The sequence below is a fragment of the Macaca fascicularis genome, chromosome 14, assembly GCF_037993035.2.
Source record: "Macaca fascicularis isolate 582-1 chromosome 14, T2T-MFA8v1.1".
NCBI lineage: Eukaryota > Metazoa > Chordata > Mammalia > Primates > Cercopithecidae > Macaca > Macaca fascicularis.
The window spans coordinates 15,188,844-15,213,440 of record NC_088388.1 but is presented as its reverse complement, the minus strand read 5'-3'; the positions used below and the strand labels follow the sequence as shown (position 1 = coordinate 15,213,440).

The 24,597-nt window shown below is 36.8% G+C and overlaps 1 protein-coding gene across 4 annotated transcripts in view; it reads right to left on the bottom strand.

Annotated features, from left to right (window-relative positions):
• LPXN (leupaxin) overlaps positions 1–24,597 on the bottom strand; it is a 48,819-nt gene that overhangs the window by 5,574 nt on the left and 18,648 nt on the right. For 3 of the 4 annotated variants that reach the window (XM_074013554.1, XM_005577792.4, XM_074013555.1), the window contains exons 4-7: positions 18,468–18,567; positions 14,743–14,910; positions 13,657–13,830; positions 13,475–13,556 (exon numbers count right to left, since the gene is read on the bottom strand). In XM_074013554.1, coding sequence (XP_073869655.1) covers positions 13,475–13,556; positions 13,657–13,830; positions 14,743–14,910; positions 18,468–18,497 — 454 coding nt within the window. In that variant the 5' untranslated portion in view covers positions 18,498–18,567. Of the gene's footprint in view, positions 1–13,474; positions 13,557–13,656; positions 13,831–14,742; positions 14,911–18,467; positions 18,568–22,025; positions 22,119–24,597 lie in introns of those variants that run through there. The other variant, XM_074013556.1, reaches the window with a different exon arrangement.

Here is a 24,597-nt window from a genome sequence, read left to right as displayed (position 1 = left end):
TCACGTGCAAAGACACACATAGGCTCAAAAAAAAGGGATGGAGGAATATTTACCAAGCAAATGGAAAGAAAGAAAAAAAAAAAGCAGGGGTTGCAATCCTAGTCTCTGATAAAAAAAAGACTTTAAAACAACAAAGATCAAAAGAGACAAAGATGGGCATTACATAATGGTAAAGGGATTAATGCAATAAGAACTAACTATCCTAATTATATATGCACCCAATACAGGAGCACTCAGATTTGTAAAGCAAGTTCTTAGAGACCTACAAAGACCCAGACTCTTAGACTCCCACACAATAATAGTGAGAGACTTTAACGCCCCCCTGTCAATATTAGACAGATTAATGAAACAAAAAATTAACAAGGATATTCAGGACTTGAACTTAGCTCTGGACCAAGCAGACCTAATAGACATCTATACAACCCTCCACCCAAAATCAACAGAATATACATTCTTGTCAGCATCACATCGCATTTATTCTAAAATCAGCTACAAAATTGTAAGTAAAACACTCCTCAGCAAATGCAAAAGAAGAGAAATCATAACAAACAGTCTCTCACACCACAGTGCAATCAAATTAGAACTTAGGATTAAGAAACTCACTCAAAACCGTACAACTACATGGAAACTGAAAACCTGCTCCTGAATGACTACTGGGTAAATAACAAAATTAAGGCAGAAATAAATAAGTTATTTGAAACCAATGAAAACAAAGACACAATGTACCACAATCTCTGGGACACATTTAAAGCAGTGTGTAGAGGGAAATTTATAGCACTAAATGCCCACAAGAGAAAGCAGGAAGGATCTAAAATCGACACCCTAAAATTACATTAAAAGAACTAGAGAAGCAAGAGCAAACAAATTCAAAAGCTAGCAGGAGACAAGAAATAACTAAGATCAGAGCAGAACTGAAGGAGATAGAGACATGAAAAACCCTTCAAACAATCAATGAATCCAGGAGCCGGTTTTTTGAAAAGATCAACAAAATAAATAGACTGCTAGTCAGACTAATAAAGAAGAAAAGAGAGAAGAATCAAATAGACACAAAAAAATGATAAAGGGGATATCACCACTGATCCCACAGAAATACAAACTACCATCAGAGAATACTGTAAACACCTCTATGCAAATAAACTAGAAAATCTAGAAGAAATTGATAAATTCCTGGACACGTACATCCTCCCAAGTCTAAACCAGGAAGAAGTCAGATGCCTGGATAGACCAATAACAAGTTCTGAAATTGAGGCAGTAATTAATAGCCTACCAACCAAAGAAAGTCTGGGACCAGGTGGATTCACACAGAATTCTACCATAGGTACAAAAAGGAGTTGATAGCATTGCTGAAACTATAACAAACAATAGAAAGAGGGGGAATCCTCCCTAACTCATTTTATGAGGCCAGCATCATCCTAATACCAAAACATGGCAGAGACACCACAAAAAAAGAAAACTTCAGGCCAATATCCCTGATGAACATCATTGCGAAAATCCTCAATAAAATATTGGCCAACTGAATCCAGCAGCACATCAAAAAGCTTATCCACCACGATCAAGTTGGTTTCATACCTGGGATGCAAAGCTGGTTCAACATACATAAATCAATAAATGTAATCCATCACATAAACAGAACCAATGACAAAAACCATGATTATCTCAATCGATGCAGAAAAGGCCTTTGGCAAAATTTAACACCTCTTCATGATAAAATCTCTCAATAAACTAGGTATTGATGGAATGTATCTCAAAATAATAAGAGCTATTTATGACAAACTCACAGCCAATATCATACTGAATGGGCAAAAACTGGAACCATTCCCTGTGAAAATCGGCACAAGACAAGGATGCTGTCTCTCACCACTCCTATTCAACATAGTGTTGGAAGTTCTGGCCAGGGCAATCAGGCAAGAGAAAGAAATAAAGAGTATTCACATAGGAAAACAGGAAGTCAAATTATCTCTGTTTGCAGATGACATGATTGTATATTTAGAAAACCCCATCATCTTAGCCTAAAATCTCCTAAAGATGATAAGCAACTTCAGCAAAGTCTCAGGATACAAAATCAATGTGCAAAAATCACAAGCATTCCTATACACCAATAATAGAAAAATCATGAGTGAAACTCATTCACAATTGCTATAAAGAGAATTAAATAGCTTGGACTACAATCTACAAGGGATATGAATGACCTCTTCAAGGAGAACTACAAACCACTGTTCAAGGAAATAACACAGGACACAATCAAATGGAAAAATATTCCATGCTTATGGATAGGAAGACTCAATATCATGAAAATGGCCATACTGACCAAACTAATTTATACATTCAATGCTATCCGCATCAAGCTACCATTGATTTTCTTCATAGAATTAGAAAAAACTACTTTAAATTTCATATGGAACCAAAAAATAGCCCACATAGCCAAGACAATCCTAAGCAAAAATAACAAAGCTGGAAGCATCATGCTATCTGACTTCATACTACGCTACAAGGCTACAGTAACAAAAACAGCATGGTACTGGTACCAAAACAGATACATAGATCAATGGAACAGAACAAAGGCCTCAGAAATAACACCACATATCTACAACCATCTGATCTTTGACAAACATGACAAAACCAAGCAATGGGGAAAGGATTCCTTATTTAACAAATGGTGTTGGGAAAACTGGCTAACCATATGCAGATAACTGAAACTGGACCCCTTCCTTACACCTTATACAAAAATTAACTCAAGGTGGATTAAAGACTTAAACGTAAGACCTAAAACCATAAAATACCTAGAAGAAAACCTAGGCAATGCCATTCAGGACATAGGCAAAGACTTCATGACTAAAACACCAAAAGCAATGGCAACAAAAGCCAAAACAGACAAATGGGATCCAATTAAACTAAAGAGCTTCTGCACAGCAAAAGAAACCATCATCAGAGTGAACAGGCAACCTACAAAATGGGAGAAAATTTTTGCAATCTGTCCATCTGTCAAAGGACTAATATCCAGAATCTACAATGAACTTAAACAAATTTACAAGAAAAAAACAACCCCATCAAAAAGTGAGTAAAGGACATGAACAAACACTTCTCAAAAGAAGACATTTATGTAGCCAACAAACATATGAAAAAAAAAAAAAAGCTCATCATCACTTGTCATTAGAGAAATGCAAATCAAAACCACAATGAGATACCATCTCATGCCAGTTAGAATGGTGATCATTAAAAAGTCAGAAAACAACGGATGCTGGAGAGAATATGGAGAAATAGGAATGATTTTACACTGTTGGTGAGAGTGTAAATTAGTTCAACCATTGTAGAAGACTGTGTGGCAATTCCTCAAGGATCTAGATCCAGAAATAGCATTTGACCCAGCAATTCCATTACTGGGTATATACCCAGAGGATTATAAATCATTCTACCATAAAGACACATGCACACATATGTTTATTGCAGCACTATTCACAAAAGCAAAGACTTGGAATCAACCCAAATGCCCATCAATGATAGTCTGGATAAAGAAAATGTGGCATATATACACCATGGAATACTATGCAGCCATAAAAAAAGATGAGTTCGTGTCCTTTGCAGGGACATGGATGAAGCTGGAAACCATCATTCTCTGCAAACTAACACAAAAACAGAAAACCAAACACATGTTCTCACTCATAAGTGGGAGTTGAACAATGAGAACATATGGACACAGGGAGGGGAACATCCACTGGGGCCTGATGGGGAGCTGGGGGCTAGGGGAGGGATAACATAGGAGAAATACCTAATGTAGATGACGGATTGATGGGTGCAGCAAACCACCATGGCCCGTGTATACCTATGTAACAAACCTGCACATTCTGCACATGTGCCCCAGAACTTAAAGTATAATAATAAAAAAGAAATAGTTCATACAAGTAACTTTAAATGATAGTATTGAGAGTGTACAGTCCTAATGATGCATTCTAAAGACAAAATGAGCTAAAAAGAAATCTTAAACTGTTTTTATATATACTAGAAATGTGCTGAGAGGAGATTCTGATGCTCTTACCACATACACATGAAAAGGGTTACTATGAGTGAGGATGGGTATGTTAATTTGCCTAACTGTAGTAAATATTTCACTGTGTATATCAAAATATCATGTTGTGTACCTTAAAATATACAATAAAATAATACAATACTATATATACATTGCATGTCTGTACACACAATAAAAATAATTAGTTCATTTATAATATTTATGTATTTTTTGAAATTATTATAGGTAGATTGTATAATAAAGCAAATAATTATATTAATGCCTTTGGAAAGCAAGATTTCCAGCATTAAAAAAGACACAAGTAATCAAACAAATCAAACAAAAAACTGTATTCTTACACTATATCAGATATATTAGTATGAACCCATGACTTACTTTTCTTTAAAAAAAAAAAAAAGAACAGATTCTATCGGGGTGCAGTGGCTCCTGCCTGTACTCTCAGAACTTTGAGAGGCTGAGGCGGGAGGACTGGTTGAAGCCTGGAGTTTGAGATGAGCCCTGGGCAACATAGTCGGACCCACTCTCTACAAAAAATTTTTAAAAATTAGCCCGACCTGGTGGTACACATCTGTAGTCCCAGCTACTCAGAAGGCTGATGTGGGAGAATTGCTTGAGTCCAGGAGTTGAAGGCTGCAGCAAGCTATGACAGCACCTCTGCACTCCAGCCTGGGAGACAGCATGAGACCCTGTCTCTATAAAATTTAAAAACCTTAGAAAGTAGATCTGAAGCTCTGTCCACGGAAAAACCTAGAAGAAATGACATCCCAGAAATAATGAACACTCTTAATTTTTAAATACCCTCACTGAAGCAGTCTTTTTGGAGAAATGGATGATTCCAAGTATGTGGCAGAGTTGACAAGATAGGCCTGATGTATCTTGCTGTGCCAAGGAAATAGGATGATTACTGGGATCATATCAGAAAGATACAGTAACCATATTGAAGGGGCTACCTCGGACCTCAGACAAAAAAACGTGAGCATTAAAAAATACTACTTCAATAGATCAAATTATACCAAGTATATGTAACTCCATGAGTGCATAATGATTTTTAAAAAATAAAAATTTATTGGTTTCCATTGGACATTGTTAATGAACCCATTTATTATCCTTATAATTACTCTTATTAACAGAAAGTGTCAAACACTTATCTCACCTTTCCTGTATGAGATATATTTCAAGATAATCCAATAATTGATGATAGAAAGTTTTTGTAGAACTCAGCTAATAAATATAGAAGGAATAATAGAAAATTCAGCATTTTAGCACCTATTCCATTGGATTTAGGCAATAGTCATCAATGGGGAACTTTAAAATGGATCAGGATGACACTGCTTAAATCTAGTGGTCAATGTTAGTTATCAATAAAAGTGGTCAACCAGTCATTATATACCTCCTGATGTGATTCAACACGAAGTATACTGCACCAACCACCTGAAACCTATTCTTGATGAGATTACATGACTTCTAAACTTGCTTCTCAATATTCCAGCAAGAAAAAATATGGATGGATGGGTGAAAGTTAATAGAGGAATCCATTTGGCAAAACACTTATACTTATTGAAGCTAGGTAAGGAAGTACTTTAATGTTTAAGACTGTACTATAATAAAAACATTTAAAAAGCAATTTGTTGAGGTATAAGAACTTTCTCGTTAATACATGAAATTTTCACTGTTAGACATGTATTAGAAAATTCTTGGCTTGAGTCTTCCTGATCCCATGTCCAGGTAATGGAGCTACACTGAGAATGAGAAACTCATAGTGAATGTTTTTTAAAACCTTTTAAAACAAGTGCACCTCACAAATCAACAAATAGCCCCAAAATAGATACTTTTAATAATAATATGTTGGACATTATGAATAAGTCAGGAAACTCAAAAGAAAACAATGAATTCGTAATTTTTGCTAATCAGTAGTTGATTTTCTAATTTTAGCTAAGTAGTAAAAACAGTGTTAAATAAATATACTCAATGCTAAAAGATATATGGAATGATCCATATATTCATATATTCCTGGTAATAATATTAACTGTATTATTCTTTTGGAAAGTCACTTGATAATCTATATCAAGGTTTTTTAAACAAAGGTATAGACATCTAAGTCCTGGGAATTAATTAATACAAATAATTCAAAAGAAGAAAACATTATGTTTAATTATATTCATTACAGTACTACTAAACACCAGAAGTAATCTAAATATGATACTATTGTTAATACATTTAGTTGTTTCCAATGTTTAGAACTATAATAATGCTTCAGTGAAAATCTTTAGGCATATAGTATTTTATTTTTTATTTATAAAAATCCCTAATGGAATAATTGATAATGTTAAAATTATTATAAAAGTATTATGAAATCATGATGAAACAACATGGAGAAATGCTTAAGTATAAAAAAACAATTTTAGGCACACAATAACTTATGTGTGCCCATGTATGAAAAATGTAGAACAACACTGGAAGGAAAAAGTTTTTTGTATTGCTTGAGGTTCACAGGGTAATAAGTTAAAAACAAAAGTTTCTGCAAGGTGTTTTTATTGTCTTTACACTTAAAAAAAATTAACTAATTAATCCTTAAGCACTTATTCCAATGATACATTTGCTCTGTTTTGAAACGCACTTCCCTGAGTGCGTTTCAAATGGCTTAATCCTTTGCTTACCTCAGGGGTCTGCTTAAGAGAAAAAGTGACTCAACCACTGTGTCTCAAATAGTATCTAATCACTCTCTCTCTAACCATGCAGAATAGGTAGTAGTTAGTTGACTAGATTGATTACTGTTTGTCTCCTCCACCAGAATACATTAATCGTGAGGGCAAGAACTTTCCTTTTTGTCACTATATCCCTAGTACTTAGAATAATGCCTGACACATATATAGTAGTTGCTCAATAAATACATATTGAATGAGCAGACATAAGAACAATATTACAATAGCATACTTGAGATCATCTGCTCCAGAGTATATGGCAGTTTAGAGTCTCACTTCAGCATTGACCAGAATATGTATAGATGGATTAACTTTTATGTAAGAAACCCTCCTTAGTATTTACTTAGAGAGACACCTAAAATGAAGACTATATTAGCAGCAATCCCATTTATGGAGCATCTGCATTGTACTGGTTCCACTGAAGGCTCTGTCTATAGTACTAAATTAAAATGAGATTTTTTCAGAGCAACCTTCTGAAGTAGGCTTTAGCCCCATTTAACGAATGAGAAAAGACAGCTTAGAGAATTTACACCTGACTAGTCAGGAGAGGAACTGAGATTCAAATCTAGGCCTAACTTCAAAGCCTAACTTCAATGTCATACCTCTAACTTAAATGCATCCTGACTTTGACCTCTCTGTGGGAACTGACAATATCAGCTGAGCACAAATAATTTTGTAAATATGAGAGTTCTACCTCTTCTCCACTAAAACAGCATGTAAGCAAAGTATGCACAGTGTTCTGTAAAGCAGACTACCTAGAAAACACTATTTCTAGAAATCAGCTTTGATAGCAGCAGCCAGATCACAACATGGCAATAGAAACAGCTAGGTGTTGGGGCCCAAACCATATGGCTGCAGTTTTTCCACTACCTCAACACTTTTTCACATGCCTTGCTTTGTTCAGCCTTGCTTTCTTTAAAAAGCAGACAGTTTAGCAGAATTCTGAGGCCTACAGATCTGAATCTAAACTACTAATTTTATATGCTGTCCTGTGTTCTTCTTCTAAACGCCTGAGACACAGAAGAGCTCACTTTACTTTTTACTTACGCTGTCAAATGATGTCTAGAGTCTATTCAAGGAAACCTGAATACCGTTAAGTCCTACTATGTAAGAAAAACAAATACCTGCAACCACCTGTCTCATTTTGTGTAGTGTAATAGTGTTTCTCAAACTTTAGTGTGCATTATTTATCTGGGAACTTGATAAAATGCAGATTGCTGGGTCTTCCACCCTGAGTTTTCAATTCAATAGGTCTGGGATGGGGCCCAAGATTTCACATTTCTAACAAGTCCCCAGGTGATGCTGGTGCTGCATAAAGCAAATGACACAAAACTGAGCTTGCCTATAGGTAGGTATTACTTGAGAAAACTGTAAGACATGCCAACTATCTGAGAAATGATCCTCATCTAGGCATCTGCTGGACAGCTGGTTTCGAGAGTGGGATAACAGGGGAGTAACAGCCTCTGTTTCAACTCGGGTAGATCTCAGGAAGGGAATCAAAAGCAATCAGCCAAACTTGCTGTGATACCCCTGCATTTCATAATCTAATAAATTAAGAAAGTTTCAACTCTTGCTTTCTTGGAGGATCTCTCTGGGACCAATTACCTCATGAGGAAGAAAGAGAAATACCGACAATTAAAAGTGCCACAAAAAGAGGGAGAGTGTTTACACTCTGGTGAGGCTCTTAGCCACAGGGGAAATTAGGGAGCACCTACATGGCCTGGATAATGAGCAATTAAAAAGAAACACAGGTAGACACTGAAGAGCTCATCCCTGTGGGAGGAGGCTAAGGCCCAATGGCTTGAGCCTTAAAGAGGAATTCTCTGAACTGATGAAAAAATATAGATGAATTTAATTTCCCAGGAGGCTCAGCGGTTAAATTGTCATTATAGAAACTCTTTGTGACTATGTAACTTGGGGTGAGGCAGGATGTCACCTAATTAATGGACTGACCATATGGCAGGAGACCTTTTTACAGAAAGCCAGGTATAAAAAGGAAAATACAACCCAAGTGGAGCTTCTGATTAATAAATGTCCCTTTTTGTCATGTGACTCTATGTATAAATATGTTTTAAGTGTTGTTTCCTGTTTATATAAAGCCATAAATGACCCCATCAGCCCTGTCTGTCTAGAAGGGGCCTGAGTCAAGAAAATGAGAACTAGCTACCTTCATGGTGCTTTCTGGTCATCCTATGGATTGGATATTTTTGTGTATGAGTATCTAACTTATGTCTCTACTTGAAATGTGCCTATGTCCTATTGTTCTGCTTTCAGGCAACTTCTCCATCATAATGATCCACAGGGCAGTATTCACTTGCTGACGGTTCTACTCAACTAATTCTCAGACTTTTATGGCTACCAGTACAATATAAATTACCGTAACACATTTTAATACGATTTGTATTAAGTGTCAATGAAAAATGCTGCTTAGGTAAAATACCATCTAGAAATGAAATACCTAATGATTTGTGAAAAAGCATTGAGCAAGCTCCAGTGAACAAGCAAATTACTACAGGGCACTTTGCTTGTGGAATCTGTCAGCGCCACTGTATCTGGGTCTATTGTCAAATAAAGCATATTGTGTTGGTACCACAAAAGTAAAGAGATGCAACAGCAGAAGAGGAATTGAGTTTCAGTCAAAAGGCAGTTGTGATGTTTTATGAAAAACATAGAACTTGCAGAAATGATACCCAAGTTGAAATCTTGCCTCTTCAACTTTCTAACTGTGTGACTTTAAGAAAATCCTTTACCTACCTGAGACTCACTATTTTTATCTATAACTAGGTAAAATGTGGAATAAACTTGCTCTCACAAGACTGCGGTGGCATCAAATAAATTATTTTTAACCACATACATAATAATATGCCTGATATTTGGGAAAGTCTCCATATTAGCAAAGGGCCTAAACACATGGGATTTTCTTTACTCCCTCCTGAAACATCATTAACATGACAGTTAAGGAATTATGTAAATTATAAAGAGCCATAAGGAAAGATAAAAAAGTAAAGGATATGCCACCAGGTGAGATATTAACTAAATTTTCAAGATTTTAAAGTAGGTTATAAGAGTGGCAACTGGCTTAACATAAATAAGAAAACTGGAACTTATGTCTCCACAGATGGGAGAGGCCAATAAAAATCAAGCCATCTTGAATACGATAATATCAGAGGGGCTCAGGAATTGAATGCATGAGGTACTCTTCAAGGCTAGAAACAGGACTGGTTGAAAGTCTAAAGAACGATTAGAAGGTTAGATGCCTTATCTTATGGTAAGATGCAGTGATTATTTCTGTAAATATTGAACAAGAGAGTCTCAATGATCAGGAATGTTGGACACCATGAGGAAATGAGTCAAGCTCTCTACTGAAAAATGGGAATTAAGTAAAAGTTGACATGCTGAATGGTGAAAGTCCATTCCCCCATCCCCTTTTTCAATCTCAGAATGCTGGCAAAGAGAACATCTCTTTAGCATAATTGGCTCAACAGAAAAGACCTAAGATTGTCATATTCAGGAGTCACTCAACAAAATGGCCAGAGCATCTTACCTGAGTGCCGTATAGTCAAGTCCACCAGTCAACAATTTCTGTCTATATCCATGGAGTTTGAAATTAGCATTTTAGTGTCTCATTCTTAAACAGTAACAGACAACCATGGATCAGCAGTATTTGCAAAGACCAGTGTAAACAAATGTAAGGCACCAAAATGTAATATATATCAAATTCCAAATTGAACTGCAAAACATCCCTCCAAACAGGTAGCCAAAGACTATTTGTACAATTCTGGAATTCCTCACTCACGTTCAGGAGAAAACAGGTAAAGAAAAAGGAAAACTGAGAGAAGGATTTCTTTGAAGAAAACTGTGCTATGAGTGCCTCATCACCACCAAGAAAGATGAGGTATAGTTCTGTTATCAAGATAACCTGAGGTTATCACTCAGGTTAAAAGAGGGACTTCAGTGGGACCACTCAGAGAGGTGGATATGTGTGCCTTGGCATTAGTGAGATGCAGTTAGTGGTATCAGAGTTATCCCTGGAAAAAGTCCATAGGTGAGTCTGGCTGAAAGAGTCTATGGCAGCTGAATAGAAACATGCAGCTAAAAATTAATTGTAACCCCACTGGCTGTCAGAGAAAAGAGTAAGTTATCCATGGTCCTTCTATGAAAATTTGAGTGGAATAGATGATCTGGAACCATGTTAATAATTTCTAAGGGTTCACTAGGGGGGAACAATGAAAGCCCCTTGAAAAAAAGAATCTTTACAAAACAAATCCTCAAAGAAACATGACAAGGACAGAACAGCCAGTCAAGACACGTAAAGGGCAATCAAGAGTTCACTGTTGGACCTGTCTTAATCCCAAAAAGAATTCAGGGAAAAAAGTCAGAGCTAAACACTGGCCAGGTCTGGAGAGCATACAGCCAATTTAACAACAATCCCAGACAAGTTAGACCTTCCTGCCTTCCATTCTCATCTCCATCCTCCCTAGTGTTTCAAGCCTACAGCAGGCAGGTGTCAATGCTGGCAATAAGGGTGAGGGTGGTAGATAACAAAGTGGGGTCCGGAGAAATGAAAGGCCATACCCCTGTCCTCACCTCCTGCAGCTTGAAGGTCCTAAAAAGAGAGGGAGTGGCTGTCACTTTTAAAGTGCTGTAAGCCTTAACTATTACACAGACCGAATTACCTATGGGCTTAGTTTTTGTGTTTTGTTTCTTAAATTGATTTTATATTTATAACTGTTTTTTAAGAGTAATCAGAAAAGACAGAGGACTGCACCAGCTTTTATTTGTAAGAGAGGAGAAATCCTTCCCCACCGAGTTCATTCTAAAAGGACAGGAAAAAGAAAACAAAGTAAAGCAGCTTTCTGATTCCATGTTTGCTCAAAACAAATATAAAAAGAAGAAATTTTTTTAAAAAAGACAATTCAGAAAACACATGAAACAAACATACAAAGGGGGAAGAATGGGTCATGTAGAAAGGATCAAGGATAAAAAAATTTTAATAAAAACTTGCCAACCATGGAAGGTAGAAGACAGTGAAGCAATGTTTTCAGAATTATGAAGGAAAATAGTTTCCACTTAGAATTCTATGCCCAGGCAACTTAAGGGAAATGACAGAATAAAAATATTTTCAGATATTCAAGTTCTCAAAAATTCTTTCTCAGAAAGCTACTAGGGGATTTTCCCCACTAAAATAAAGGTGGTAACATGTCTAAAACATAGACATGGGACCCAGGAAACAGAGCATCCAAAGAGAAAAGTAATAAAAGGAATTTCTAAGAGTAATTACTAGATATAATTCTAAGTTACTGAACCAGAATGACTGTTACTCAGCAGGAAGAAATCATTTCATGTTGAATCAGGAGGAAGAAAGTCTCCTGGAGGGATATCTCCAGCAAAAAAAAAAAAAAAAAGAAAAGAAAAGAAACCGACTTATTGCCAGATGTAGTTGACCATTTTGAAAAGAATTTCACAGTTCTGTTACATAACTTAGTGATAAGTACAATGAAAACAAAGCTAATTTCATAAAGGATTCAAATGTTAACTTAAGAAAAAAATGAATTTATACAAAAAAGACACTGTGATAATATTAACATTACTATACCTCCATGTGCTTGGCACTGTTCTAAATACTATGCTTGTATTGTCTCTAAATCCTCATAACAACCCTATAAAGTAGGCAATTTCATTAGGACTATTTTACTGATGAGGAAAGTGAGGTACAGAGATGTTAAATGACTTGAACAACATCATACAGTTAATAAATATAAATACCACAACCCAGATTTGAACCGGGAAGTCTGACTCTAAAATCCAGACTCTAGTGTAGTCAGTTTGCTACATGGCTTACTTGTGAGCAGTATTTTATGATTGTCAACATATACACACTGAATACTGATCTAATCTGTAATTATGATATAATTATACATTGAAAAAACAGGGGAGGGGAAATATGTTGGGACTGAGTGGGGTAATAACAACATTTCTAAATCTCATCTTCCCTCCTAGACAGTCAATACATAATGGTTGAAACTGGAAAAATAAAACAACCTATAACAAGATAAGTTATTATTTAAAACACATAAGCAGGCCAGGCACAGTAGTTCATGCCTAATCCCAGCACTTTGGGAGGCCGAGGCAGGCAGATCATGAGATGAGAAGTCCAAGACCAGCCTGGCCAATATGGTGAAACCCCATCTCTACTAAAAATACAAAACTTAGCTGGGCGTGGTGGCAAGTGCTTATAGTCCCAGCTACTCGGGAGGCTGAGGCAGAAGAATCGTTTGAACCCGGGAGGTGGAGGTTGCAGTGGGCCGAGATCGCACCAGAGATCGCACCACTGCACTCCAGCCTGGGCAACAGAGCAAGACTCCATCCAAAAAACACACAACAACAACAACAACAAATAAGTAAATAACAGAAGAAATAGCTAAAATAATTTGGAGAGGAGAACTAGATTTGGGGATGAGAAAGAGACTTTTTCAATATTCAACAAGAAAAGTCTTTTTCAATGTTACCCTTGAAGTAATATTTGAGGTTTTAAACTACGCATTTGTATTTCTGTGATTTAAAAAATTAATTTAAAGGGAACTTATAAATGTTGGAGAAAGGTAGAGAGGGATGGTATCTAGTACTGAAATGGGCGCTTCAATAATAGTGATAGGAACCAGGACTCCCGTGACTACCAGGAAAGGTGTTGCTGGTCTTATAACTACCTACTGGGGTGTGGGATACAACCTCTCAAGTCGGGTCATACCTTCTGCACCAAACACCTCTCCACAGTGAGAGCAGAAGAAGTGTTCTGGGTGCCAGGTCTGGTTCATTGCTGTCAGCACTTTCTGAAAAGGGAACACACAGATATTACAATGATGCAGAGTTGTAAAGCATGACTCTAGTTCTGAACGATTGAAAGCTGGAGAGGAGTGGGGATTTACTTACATCCAGGATGGGAGCAGCACAGTAAGCGCAGCGTGGAGAAAAAAGTTGGTGGTAGTCGTTGGGGCAGTAGGCCAAGCCATTCCGCTCAAAGAAGGGACTGGAGCCGATCTCTTCTTTGCAGTGAGTACAGACAAAATGTTCAGGATGCCATGCTTGCCCTAGAGCATGGATCACCTGTGGAGTGAAATGAAGCCTGACACAGGAGCCCAGTTGAGTGCTCTATAGCCTATAGGTTGCACAACTCTAGGGAGCACTCTTCACACTGTACCCCTTGTAGACAACACCCTGTGGAATTACACAACACTGAGGCCTAGACCTAGGTTCCACCTAAGGCCATCTGTTGTCTGTGCTTTATGGATTGATAATAAAAGGATGCCCACTTCCCTGACTGATCACTGTGATGAAAGCCTGTAAATGTTCACAACCACTCCACTGCCACAGGGGGTGGCCGAAACAACACAGAGCACATTAATGACAGACAAGTTGTAACTGTAGCCTTGGCGTGGAAGGGACCCCTGGAAAACGAAAAGGCCAAATGACAGTTTTTATTCCTCTAGTTTGAACACTTTATTCCATGCCCTATGCAGTCAGGTCTCAAAGCCTTTTATCATAGCTTTGGTGAAGGATGATGCAGAACAGGGGTCTGCAGCTGTGACTTGGAGCTGAGTTCAGCTGAAAATTGTAATCAATCAATTTAGACTGGGAATGTCTGAACAAAGGGAGCAGTGAGAAAGGTCATCTCAGTAAAGGCAGTACAGAAAAATGGTTAAGAACTCACTTGGGAGAGAGTCTACTGGTTTCAGATCTTATCTCTACTTCTTACGAGGCCTTAGATATGTCCATTAATGTCTCTGAGCCCTTAGTTTCCTTATCTTTACAAAGGGAGCAACCATGCTTCTTGAAGGGCCGATGTGACCATTAAATGAGGAAATACTTGTAAAGCACTTAGCTCAGTGGCCAGAGCACTGTGATTAGTAATTATTCATGATAACTAAAATATCTCAAATTATAAGGAGAAAGAGCAATCCTTGATGGGACAGAGAAAGACACAGAAGGCTGTAGGACCAAAATTTCAGCCCATCTTACCTTCCCAGCAATCAGTTTCCGGCAGGATGCACAATGGCCCTTGGGCACTGTGGCAATGCCAAGGTCCTGCAATTCCTGCTCCAGACCCCCAAGCATTGAGTCCAGGGAGGCCTTGTGATCCTGCTTGTCTGGTAAGTGTTTCTTGCCAGCATCTGCTCTCACTGCAACCTGGTCCAAGGGAAGAACCAAGAACAGAATCAGTCTCACGTATTTCTATTCTCACTGGCATCTTCTAATGACTCTATAAATTCACCTTTACTGACTGATCTCTTAGCCTTTCCCCAGCCTTCCTCCAAGGCATTGGAAGAATCTAAAATTTCAACACCAATAAAAATATTGTCATCTCCCTTTCACCCTAAACTCCTCAGGCCAAATGAAATCTGACTAATCTTCTGTTTGTAAATCTTTTCTTAACATAGGAATTTTAGTACATGAAAATGATACCCTTTGAAGATCTTAGGATGACCCTAGTTCAAAAACTAGTCACATCTCCATTTTACTCACTTATTTGGCAGTATTTGTTGAATACCTGGTTTGTGCCAATCATTGCTCTAAGCACTTGGATTAAAGCAAGGATAAGACAGACCAAGTGTCTGGTCTCATGGAATTCTGTGGGTGATAGACAATAAACAACTAAACAAATAAATATATGTTACAATGTCAGATAGAGATGTTATATAGAGAGACAGAAATGACACACGAAGATGGTAAGAATAATTGATTTACATGGAGGTAATAATCAAAGAAGGCCCCTCTAAGGAAGTAATATTTGAGTAGATACTTGGGACTCAGAAATATTGGCATTTATGGGAAAAGCATTCTAGGGGGAGGGAAGGCCCTGAGGAAGAAAACAACTTGGCACATTAGAAGAAAAGTCAAAGAGGTCAGTGGGGCTAAAGCAGAGGGAGTTAGATTGAACACAGCAGGAGAAGGTGATCGAGAAAGAGAGGCAAAGATCACATAGGAACCTCATGGTAAACACTTGGGTTTTATTCCAAGGTGACGGGAGCCATTGCAGGATTTCAAGCACAGGAGTGAAGGAATCTGGAGGATCCCTGTGGTAGCTGAGTGGACAATTAAGTGTTGACAAGCAAGAGTGAACATAGGGAGATTATCAGATAATGACTTAGATCAGTGTTATAGGAGAAGGTGGTGAGAAGTCATCAGGTAAGACTTGTTGATGGATTGGAATTATTTAAGCAAAGTCCAAAATTATTATAAACCATTCAAAGAAAGATCCTTACTTTAAAAAAAAGTGGGGAGCGGGGGCTAACTGACCCTTCATAACCTCATATCCTGATTCTGGCTCTCTCTAGCTGGGCGACTGCTACCATCTATCTACCAAATACTTCACTCATCAGAAAACTACAATGGCTGTCCATTGCCTCCACATCAAGTCTGCACTTATCAGACAGACATTCAAAGCCTCCCATCTACTGTCCTCCCTTTTTATCTTTCCCAATCTCATCTTTTATTAATACTATGTTGTAAAAGGCCTCCATTGTTTAGGCCAGCTGGGCTCTTCAGTCTCCTGAATGTGATCTGTTACTGTCTGCCGTAAGACCTCTACTTATCCTACTTTTACTGCCTGTTAAACATCACATTGTCACCAATCAAAATGCTCATTTTCCTTCAAGACATTTTGATCATCTGACAGACATCCTTCCTCCTCTAATATATGTTAGTTAATATTCAAGAGGTTAGTGTTCAGAAGGTTAGTGTCTGAAAGGTCTGAAGGGGTGACTGACATTAATTATGAAAAATAAGTAAAAATACAATATAACTACATCTACACCTACATCTCTATCTCTTCACTGGTACCTTCCAGAATACTTCTGAACAGATATAGAAGAGACAGGAAATTCTGCCTATCTCCAGTGGGGCAGAACTGGACGGCTAGGCTGCAGAGCTGAGAAGGAAACAGTTCAGTGCAAGCTTTTTGTACTTTCGTTTTTTGTACAATGTGAAGGTGAAGCTTATTCAAAAGATAAACGGCGCCAGGAACAGTGGCTCATGCCCGTAATCCTAGTACTTTGAGAGGCCAAGGCAGACAGGTCACCTGAGCTTAGAAGTTTGAGGCCAGCCTGGGCAACATAGCAAAACCTCGTCTACTAAAAATACAAAAATTAGCTTGGCATGGTGGCGCATGCCTGTAATCCCAGCTACTCAGGAGGCTGAGGCACTAGAATCGCTTGAACCCAGAAGGTGGAGGTTGCAGTGAGCCGAGATCATGCCACTGCACTCCAGCCTGGGTAACCGGGTAAGAATTCGTCTCAAAAAAAAAGATGGCGTTGTAAATTAAGAATTTAAATAAACCAAGATACATGCTAAATCAATTAGAAACACAACACAATTAAATCTAATGTACATTTTTTTCTAGTATTTTCAGATATACAGCATAATGAGCCAATCTACCCAGCTTTATTGTAGACACTGGCCCATCAAAGGATGTAAGTCATTAAGGAAAACTTGTTTGTAATGTTTATTTATTCATCTCTCTAATAAATATGTGTTGCTCACAATGTATCAGGCCCTGTGTTGAGCAATGGGAGTCCCAAGGTAAGCTCTAAAGATAAGGTTCCTGCCCTCTCCAATCACACACGTTTTTATGTACTGCTTTGAGATTACTTCATAGTCACCTCATGAGTATATATCAAATCCTCCAACCAGATTTAAAATGGTTGGATTCTCTGCCTTAAGGATTCTGGATTATATTTCCTAAATAAATCTTTAAGCCCATTTATCTGAGATTTTCATTCCATGCCAGACCATGTGAGCTCACCACTTTAGAGGTGTTCTAGAGACTAGAACAAAGAGGCAGATTTTATCTCAATACGGGCTTAGGACTTCTCACCCTTCCTACTGTCAGAGCTATGCTTTGATCTCCCCTGCTGTGTCTCAGCTTGCTCACTGATATCCTCTGTCCTGCTTAGTCAGGTCTCTTTAACAGTCCTTTCGGCCAGGTGCAGTGGCTCGCGCCTGTAATCCGAGGACTTTGGGAGGCCTAGGCAGGTGGATCACGAAGTCAGGAGTTCGAGACCAGCCTGGCCAAGATGGTGACGCCCCATCTCTACTAAAAATACAACAAAAATTAGCTGTGCACAGTGGCGGGCACCTGTAATCTAAGCTACTCACTCGGGAGGCTGAGGCAGGAGGATCACTTGAACCCGGGAGGCAGAGGTTGCAGTGAGCCAAGATTGCACCACCTGACTCTAGCCTGGGTCACAGAGCAAGACTCTGTCTCAAAAAAAAAAAAGAAAATCCTTTCACATTATCAAGTTTTAGATACCTCTGCCCTCAGGACTCGTTGCAACTAACACCACCTTTCTTCCCATCTCTCTATGTCCAAACTCTGCCAGTCCTTCAGAGTCCATCCCAAGTTTCAACTATCTGATTAAATCTCCAAAATCTCTCTATATCCGTAACGTTTGCTCTACATATGTTTGCAAACTACCTGGCTTTTATTCTATAAATGTTAAAAAAAACTTATGCCTCATTTTGCCAAGCACACTCCAGCTCCTTGAGATCAAAGTCTGTATTATATATTAATTTTTGTGTCCAAATAACACATAGTACAAAGATGGGTTAACTCATGGAATTAAATTTAGTCTGGAAAAAGCAATGACAACTTAGGAAAATTCCTAAGTGGGAGAATGCAGAGCTGAGTTCCACAAAGATAAACTGGTGACCCCATGGGCCCTGTTTATCATCTGGACTGCACTCACCTTGGCCTGCATCTCAGTCAGGTGAGCCATGAGCTCATCTAACTGAGCAGCTGCTGACGTTTTAGAAGGTGGTGGTGATACCTTTGGCTCTTGGGCTTCACTACAGAGGGAAAACAAAAAAGTCATATGAACAAATCAAAACTCAAATAATGTTAAACCACACATAAAGTACTGGAAATGCAATTGTAATAATGAATCCCCTGGATATGAATCTAAAATCAAAGATGGAGGTATTTAAAAATATACATTAATATGTACTGACTGAAAATCTAAACAAGTTCTCTCTGCCTTTTGTCTCTATTTCTCCCTGGCCATCTAAGTTATAAAAAGTATTATATCTCCTGTCAGTTATTGTCAAAAAATAAAAATAAACCAGAATATAGAGCAGGCATCAACAAATAAAGTCCTTGAATCAAATCTGGCCATGACCATTCATTTAGTTACTGTCTATAGTTGCTTTTCTGCACAGTTAGGTAGTTGCTACAAAGACTTTATAGTCCATGAAGCCTAACAAACTTACCATCTGCCTCTTTACAGAACAAGTTTGCAAATCTCTGGTGCAGAAAGTTTAGATAATATATATGATGATGATTTCATATTCATATAATTGTAAGTAAATTATAAATAAATAAAACTTTGTACCCAATAAACAGATTACGGATTCTATTCAAGTATCTGCATAATCGTTAGTAAAATTAACCATATGTGAGGAAACAAAGTAAAGCTCAATAAATTTTTTAAAATACATCATATAGACCATATTCTTAGATTGGAGTGAATAGAAGTACGAATTAATCATAAAAACTATCCACTTAAGAAAAAACAAAGCACTTGTAAATAATTCTTGGGATAAAAAAAATTAAACTGAATTTCAAACCAGATAGAAATAGCAATGAAAACACACACACACACACACACACACACTCACATACACGCACACACACATCTTTGGGAGTTGAAAGCTAAATATTATTGAGAAGAAAATATATAAATAGCCTTAAGTGTGATATTAAAAAATGAGGAAGATCAGAAATAAACAAAACTTCCAAATCAAGAGTCTCAGAAAAATCTAAAATAATTGAACAGAAGGAATAAACACATAAATTAATGAAATAGAAAACAAGAAATAAAAAAAAACTGACAGTTTTGGGGGTATCGTTGTATAAAATTTCCAAATACATAGAAAAATATAGAACATTATTTCATTCTATATATAGCCCAGAAACTTTTTAAAATAAAAAAAATGATGTGCATGCGTGAGAGAGAGAAGGTTAAATAAAATTAGTTGAAACGTGTTTTTTTAAAAAGACATAAAAAATTTTAAAAAGTCATGGCTAGGTGGTGTTTATACTGGTCATCCAAAAATAGTTCAAAATTAGGAAAAAGATTAATATAATTCATTAACAAATAGGAGAAAAGCTTTATAAACACAATGATATGTGCTGAAAAAGCAGTGGAAGACAAATTTAACAACACTTCCTGTTGTTGAATATCAAGAAAAATAAGAAAAAGTCTATAAACTGATAAAATGTTTCCATAAGAAATCTACAGCAAGCCTCATAATTGATAGTCAAATATTAAGCAGATTTCTAATTAAGAGGTAAGTTGGACATAGATCCTATTATCATTGGCAATCTTCAACATTATTCTAGAATACATTATCAAACACATTTAAAAGTAAAATAAGAGGATTATATAGTTGAAAAAAGGCAGCACATCCTCATTCTTTCTTTTAAAATAGATGGTATAATAACTTCCCAGGAAAATGTAAGATAAACGACTGAACAACCATTGGAATGAATAAAAAAGATCAGGGTGGTGATTAGATACAAGAATAAAATGAAGCAGCCTCTTTCCTACTGATCATCAATAAGCAGTTTGAAAATCCAATGAGAAAAAAAGAACCTGCTCACAATTCTAACAAAAGTTATAAAATATCAATAATATATTTAACCAAAAATGTGTAAGAATTCTATGAAGAAAAACCATTGGCAGACATAAAGGAAGATCCACATATCCAATTAACCAATGAGCAAAGGACCTGAATAGATGTTTCTCCAAAGAAGAAATAAAAATGGCCAAAAGGTATATGAAAAGGTATTCAACACCATTAATCATCAGGGAAATGCAAATCAAACTATTATGAGATACCACTCACAAACAGATAGCTATTCTCAAAAAGTCAAAAGATGGCAAATGTTGGCCAGGGTATGGCGAAAAAAGAACACTTATACACTGTTGGTGGGAATGTAGATTGATACAGCCATTATAGAAAATAATATGGAGGTTTCTAAAGAAATTAAAAATAGAAATACCACTTGACACAGGAATCCTTCTTCTGGGCACACACAAAATAAATGAAATTACCACTTCGTAAAGATATCTGCACTCTTATGTTCATTGCAGCATTATTCACAATAGCCAAGAGGTGGAAACAACTTAAGCGTCCATCAGTGAATGGACACCAATGGAATAAAGACATTGTGAAATATGCACACAAACACAGCAGAATATTATTCAGCCATAAAAAAAAAAGGAGATCCTGCTATTTGTCATAGTACTGATGAATTGGAAGAACATTATACTAAGTTAAATAAGAAAGGAAAATATTGCATGATCTCACCTATAGGTGGAATTGTTTTTGTTATTTAAAAAGGTCAAATATGCAGATATATCGGTGATGAGGGCCAGGAAAGGGAGTGAAAATGGGGACGTGTAGGCTGGAGAATATGAAGTAGCAGATATGTAAGATGAACAAGCCTAGAGATCTAATGTACAACATAAGAACTATCGGTAATGAAATTGTTGTATTTAGGATTCCTGCTGAATGAGTAGATTTTGGCTGTTCTTGCCACAAAAACAAACAAACAAAAATGTGTAACGGTGTGAGATAATAACTATGTTAATTTGCCTCACTATAGTAACCATTTTACTAACTATTCATTCCCATAATATTGTACACCTTAAATATGCACAATAAAATGTATTTTTAGAAAAGGCCTACATAAATGAAGATAAATATTACGTGTTTCCCCTAATTAAATTGTAAATTCAATGTAATTCACATAAAAATTCTGACATAATTATTGAAGCTAATTAGTAAGGTGATGTTAACATTTATGGGATAGAACACTCAAGACAATTTTGAAAAAAAAAAAAAAATAGGAGGGGTGTGTGGTGTCTCACACCTGTGGTCCCAGCACTTTGGGAGGTCCAGGTAAGAGAATCACTTGGGACCTGGAGTTTGAGAACAACCTAGGAAACATGAGAGACACCTGGTCTCTATAAAAATTAAAAGTTTTAAAGAAAAAAAAAACAGGAGGGAATATTTGTCTTGATAGATGTGGTGTCTTATAGAGTAACAATAATTAAATTTGTATGATGTTGGTAAAAAAAAAAATAGATAGTGCTGGGTGTGATCGTTCATACCTGTGATCCCTCTGGGAAGCTGAGGCAGGAGGACTGCTTGAGCCCAGGAGTTTAAGACCAGCCTGGGCAATATAGGGAGACCCTGTCTCTACCAAAATTTAAAAATCAGTCAGATATAGTGGCACACACCTGTCGTCTCAGCTACTCAGGACGCCGGGGCAGGAGGATCACTTTGGCCCAGAAGGCCAAGGCTGCAGTGAGTTGTGATCACACTACTGCATGCCAGCCTGGACAACAGAAGCAGAATGAGACCCTGTCAAAAAAACAAACAAACAAAAAAAAAAAAAAAAAAAAAAAAAGAGAAGAAAGAAAAGAAAGGAAAGGAAAGGAAGAAGAAAAAGATAAAAATAAAGATAAAAAACAAATAGGTCAAAGGAGTAGATTAGAAAACCCAGAAACAGGCTCCTGCACCTAAAAGAACTTCCTATATGATCAATGTGGCATTTCAAATCATCCAAAACAGACTACTCCACTCAATGAATAACAACCTATTTGGGACAAAATAAATATGGATCCCCAACACACCATATACATGAATACATTTGAGACAAATTAAAGATAGATACAAATATTTTTAAATGTAATGATAATAAAAAAATGAAGAATATATTTTACAATTTGGGGTAATGAAGGCTTTCCTAAGACGGACACAATATTCTGAAGTCATGTCAAAAATGAAAAAACAAACTGATACAGCTAAGTTCACAAAACTTAAATATAAACAAATATTTAAAACATAACATTCAAGATTTTAAAGAAATCTATAAATAATTTCGAAAAATAGAAACCTGAGCTAAGGATTCTTTTAAAAAGCAGGTTTCAGAAAAAGAAACTCAAATGTTTATTACTATATAAAAATACTTCAACCTCATTAATCTTTAAATTGGCAATTTAAAGCAATGAGATGCCAATATTTACCTATCAGTTGAAATTTTAAAAGAGGGATAATATGCAGTGTTGGCAAAATATGAATTTTATATATATATATACACATACACATTTATATATACCATAGGTGGTTAAGTAAATTTATAAACACTTTTGCAAGGCAGTGTCTATCAACATTTCAGATGCATATACCACTTGATTCAGCGATTTTGCTACTAAGAATCTATCCTACAGAAAAATTGGACATATATATATAAATATATATGCAAGGACATTTATTAGGGTACAGTTTCTATGAGCAAATTGGAAATAAACCAACAGAGCTAAAGGAAAATAAACTATGGCTCATCCATGCTGTAGAATAACATGCAACTGCTAAGCAGCCATAGATTTATGTGAACTAAGAAAGACTTTCAACATACATTGTTAACGTAAAAAAACAAAAGCCCAGATCAATATGAAAATTACACTTCCAGTCTGGTGCAGTCACTCACGTCTGTAATCCCAGCACTTCAGGAGGCTGAGGTAGGAGGACTGCTTGAGCCCAGGAGTTCAAGACCAGCCGGGGAAACACAGGAAGACTCCATCTCTATGAAAAATTTCAAAATTAGCTGGGTGTGGTGGCACGTGCCTATGGTCCCAGCTACTTGGGAGGCTGAGATGAGAAGATAACTGGAGCCCAGGAGGTCAAGGTTGCAGTGAGCCAAAATAACACCACTGCACTCCATCCTGGGCAATAGAGAGAGACCCTGTCTCAAATTAAAGAAAAAAAGAAAGAAAAAATATACTTTCATTTATGTAAATTTATAAGCCCATGTACATAAGTGTGAATATGCACACACATAAGTCTGTAAGGAGAAGAACCTGACAGCAGTTACCCGTGGAGCTGGTAACGAGTTGGTGAGAGGAAAGACTCTAAGCGGGGTGGTCTCACTTTTCACCCTATGTATACATTTCCAAAATCTGCGACTGTTTATGCACATGAGTTTATGAAATAGTTTTGTATCTTAAGTTATATTTTTAAAATAAAACAAAACACAGGTCATCTATACTAGGAAAATAGCTAATACACATGGTCAACAGATGAAGTAGTGGAGGTGTCAGATGAGACATCAGTAGTGCAATTCACCTGTATATCTCAGTTATATACACACACACACACACATAATGGTTCTACAAACAACCTTCAGTAAAGTACACAAATACAGTCATGGTATAGAGGTTTCTATTTAAAATTGTTTTAAAATATGAAATTAATACATGTTAAGTGTAGAACATTTGAAAAATACAGAGAAATATAAAGAAAAAATTTTAAACACATGTAATCCCCTTTTCAGGAGGCAATTACTCTGGACGTTTTGGCTGATACCATTACACTTAACTATGATTGTGTGTAATTTTAGAAAACTCAAATTATACATTTTTCCTACTCTTATGCAAACATTTTTCTATCTTCGGCAACCATAATAGATAGCATTTATTGAATGTCTGTCTACACTATGCCTGACACTCCATGCAGAGCTTTACACAGGTTCTCTTTAAATCTTTTATAATGACAACCTTAAGAGCTAGGTATTGTCACCTCCAAATGAAAAAATTGGGGCTTAGAGAAGTTAAAAACTTTTTTGTACATAATACAGTTGGCAAGTAACAAAGAGCTTGGGCCTGCAAACTGCAAAGTTTGTGCTGTCTGTCCTGAATTACCTGCCAAAATAATGTTTAAAGGCAGACTTAAATGTTAGACCTAATACCATAAAAATCCTAGAGGAAAACCTAGGTAGTACCATTCAGGACATAGGCATGGGCAAAGATT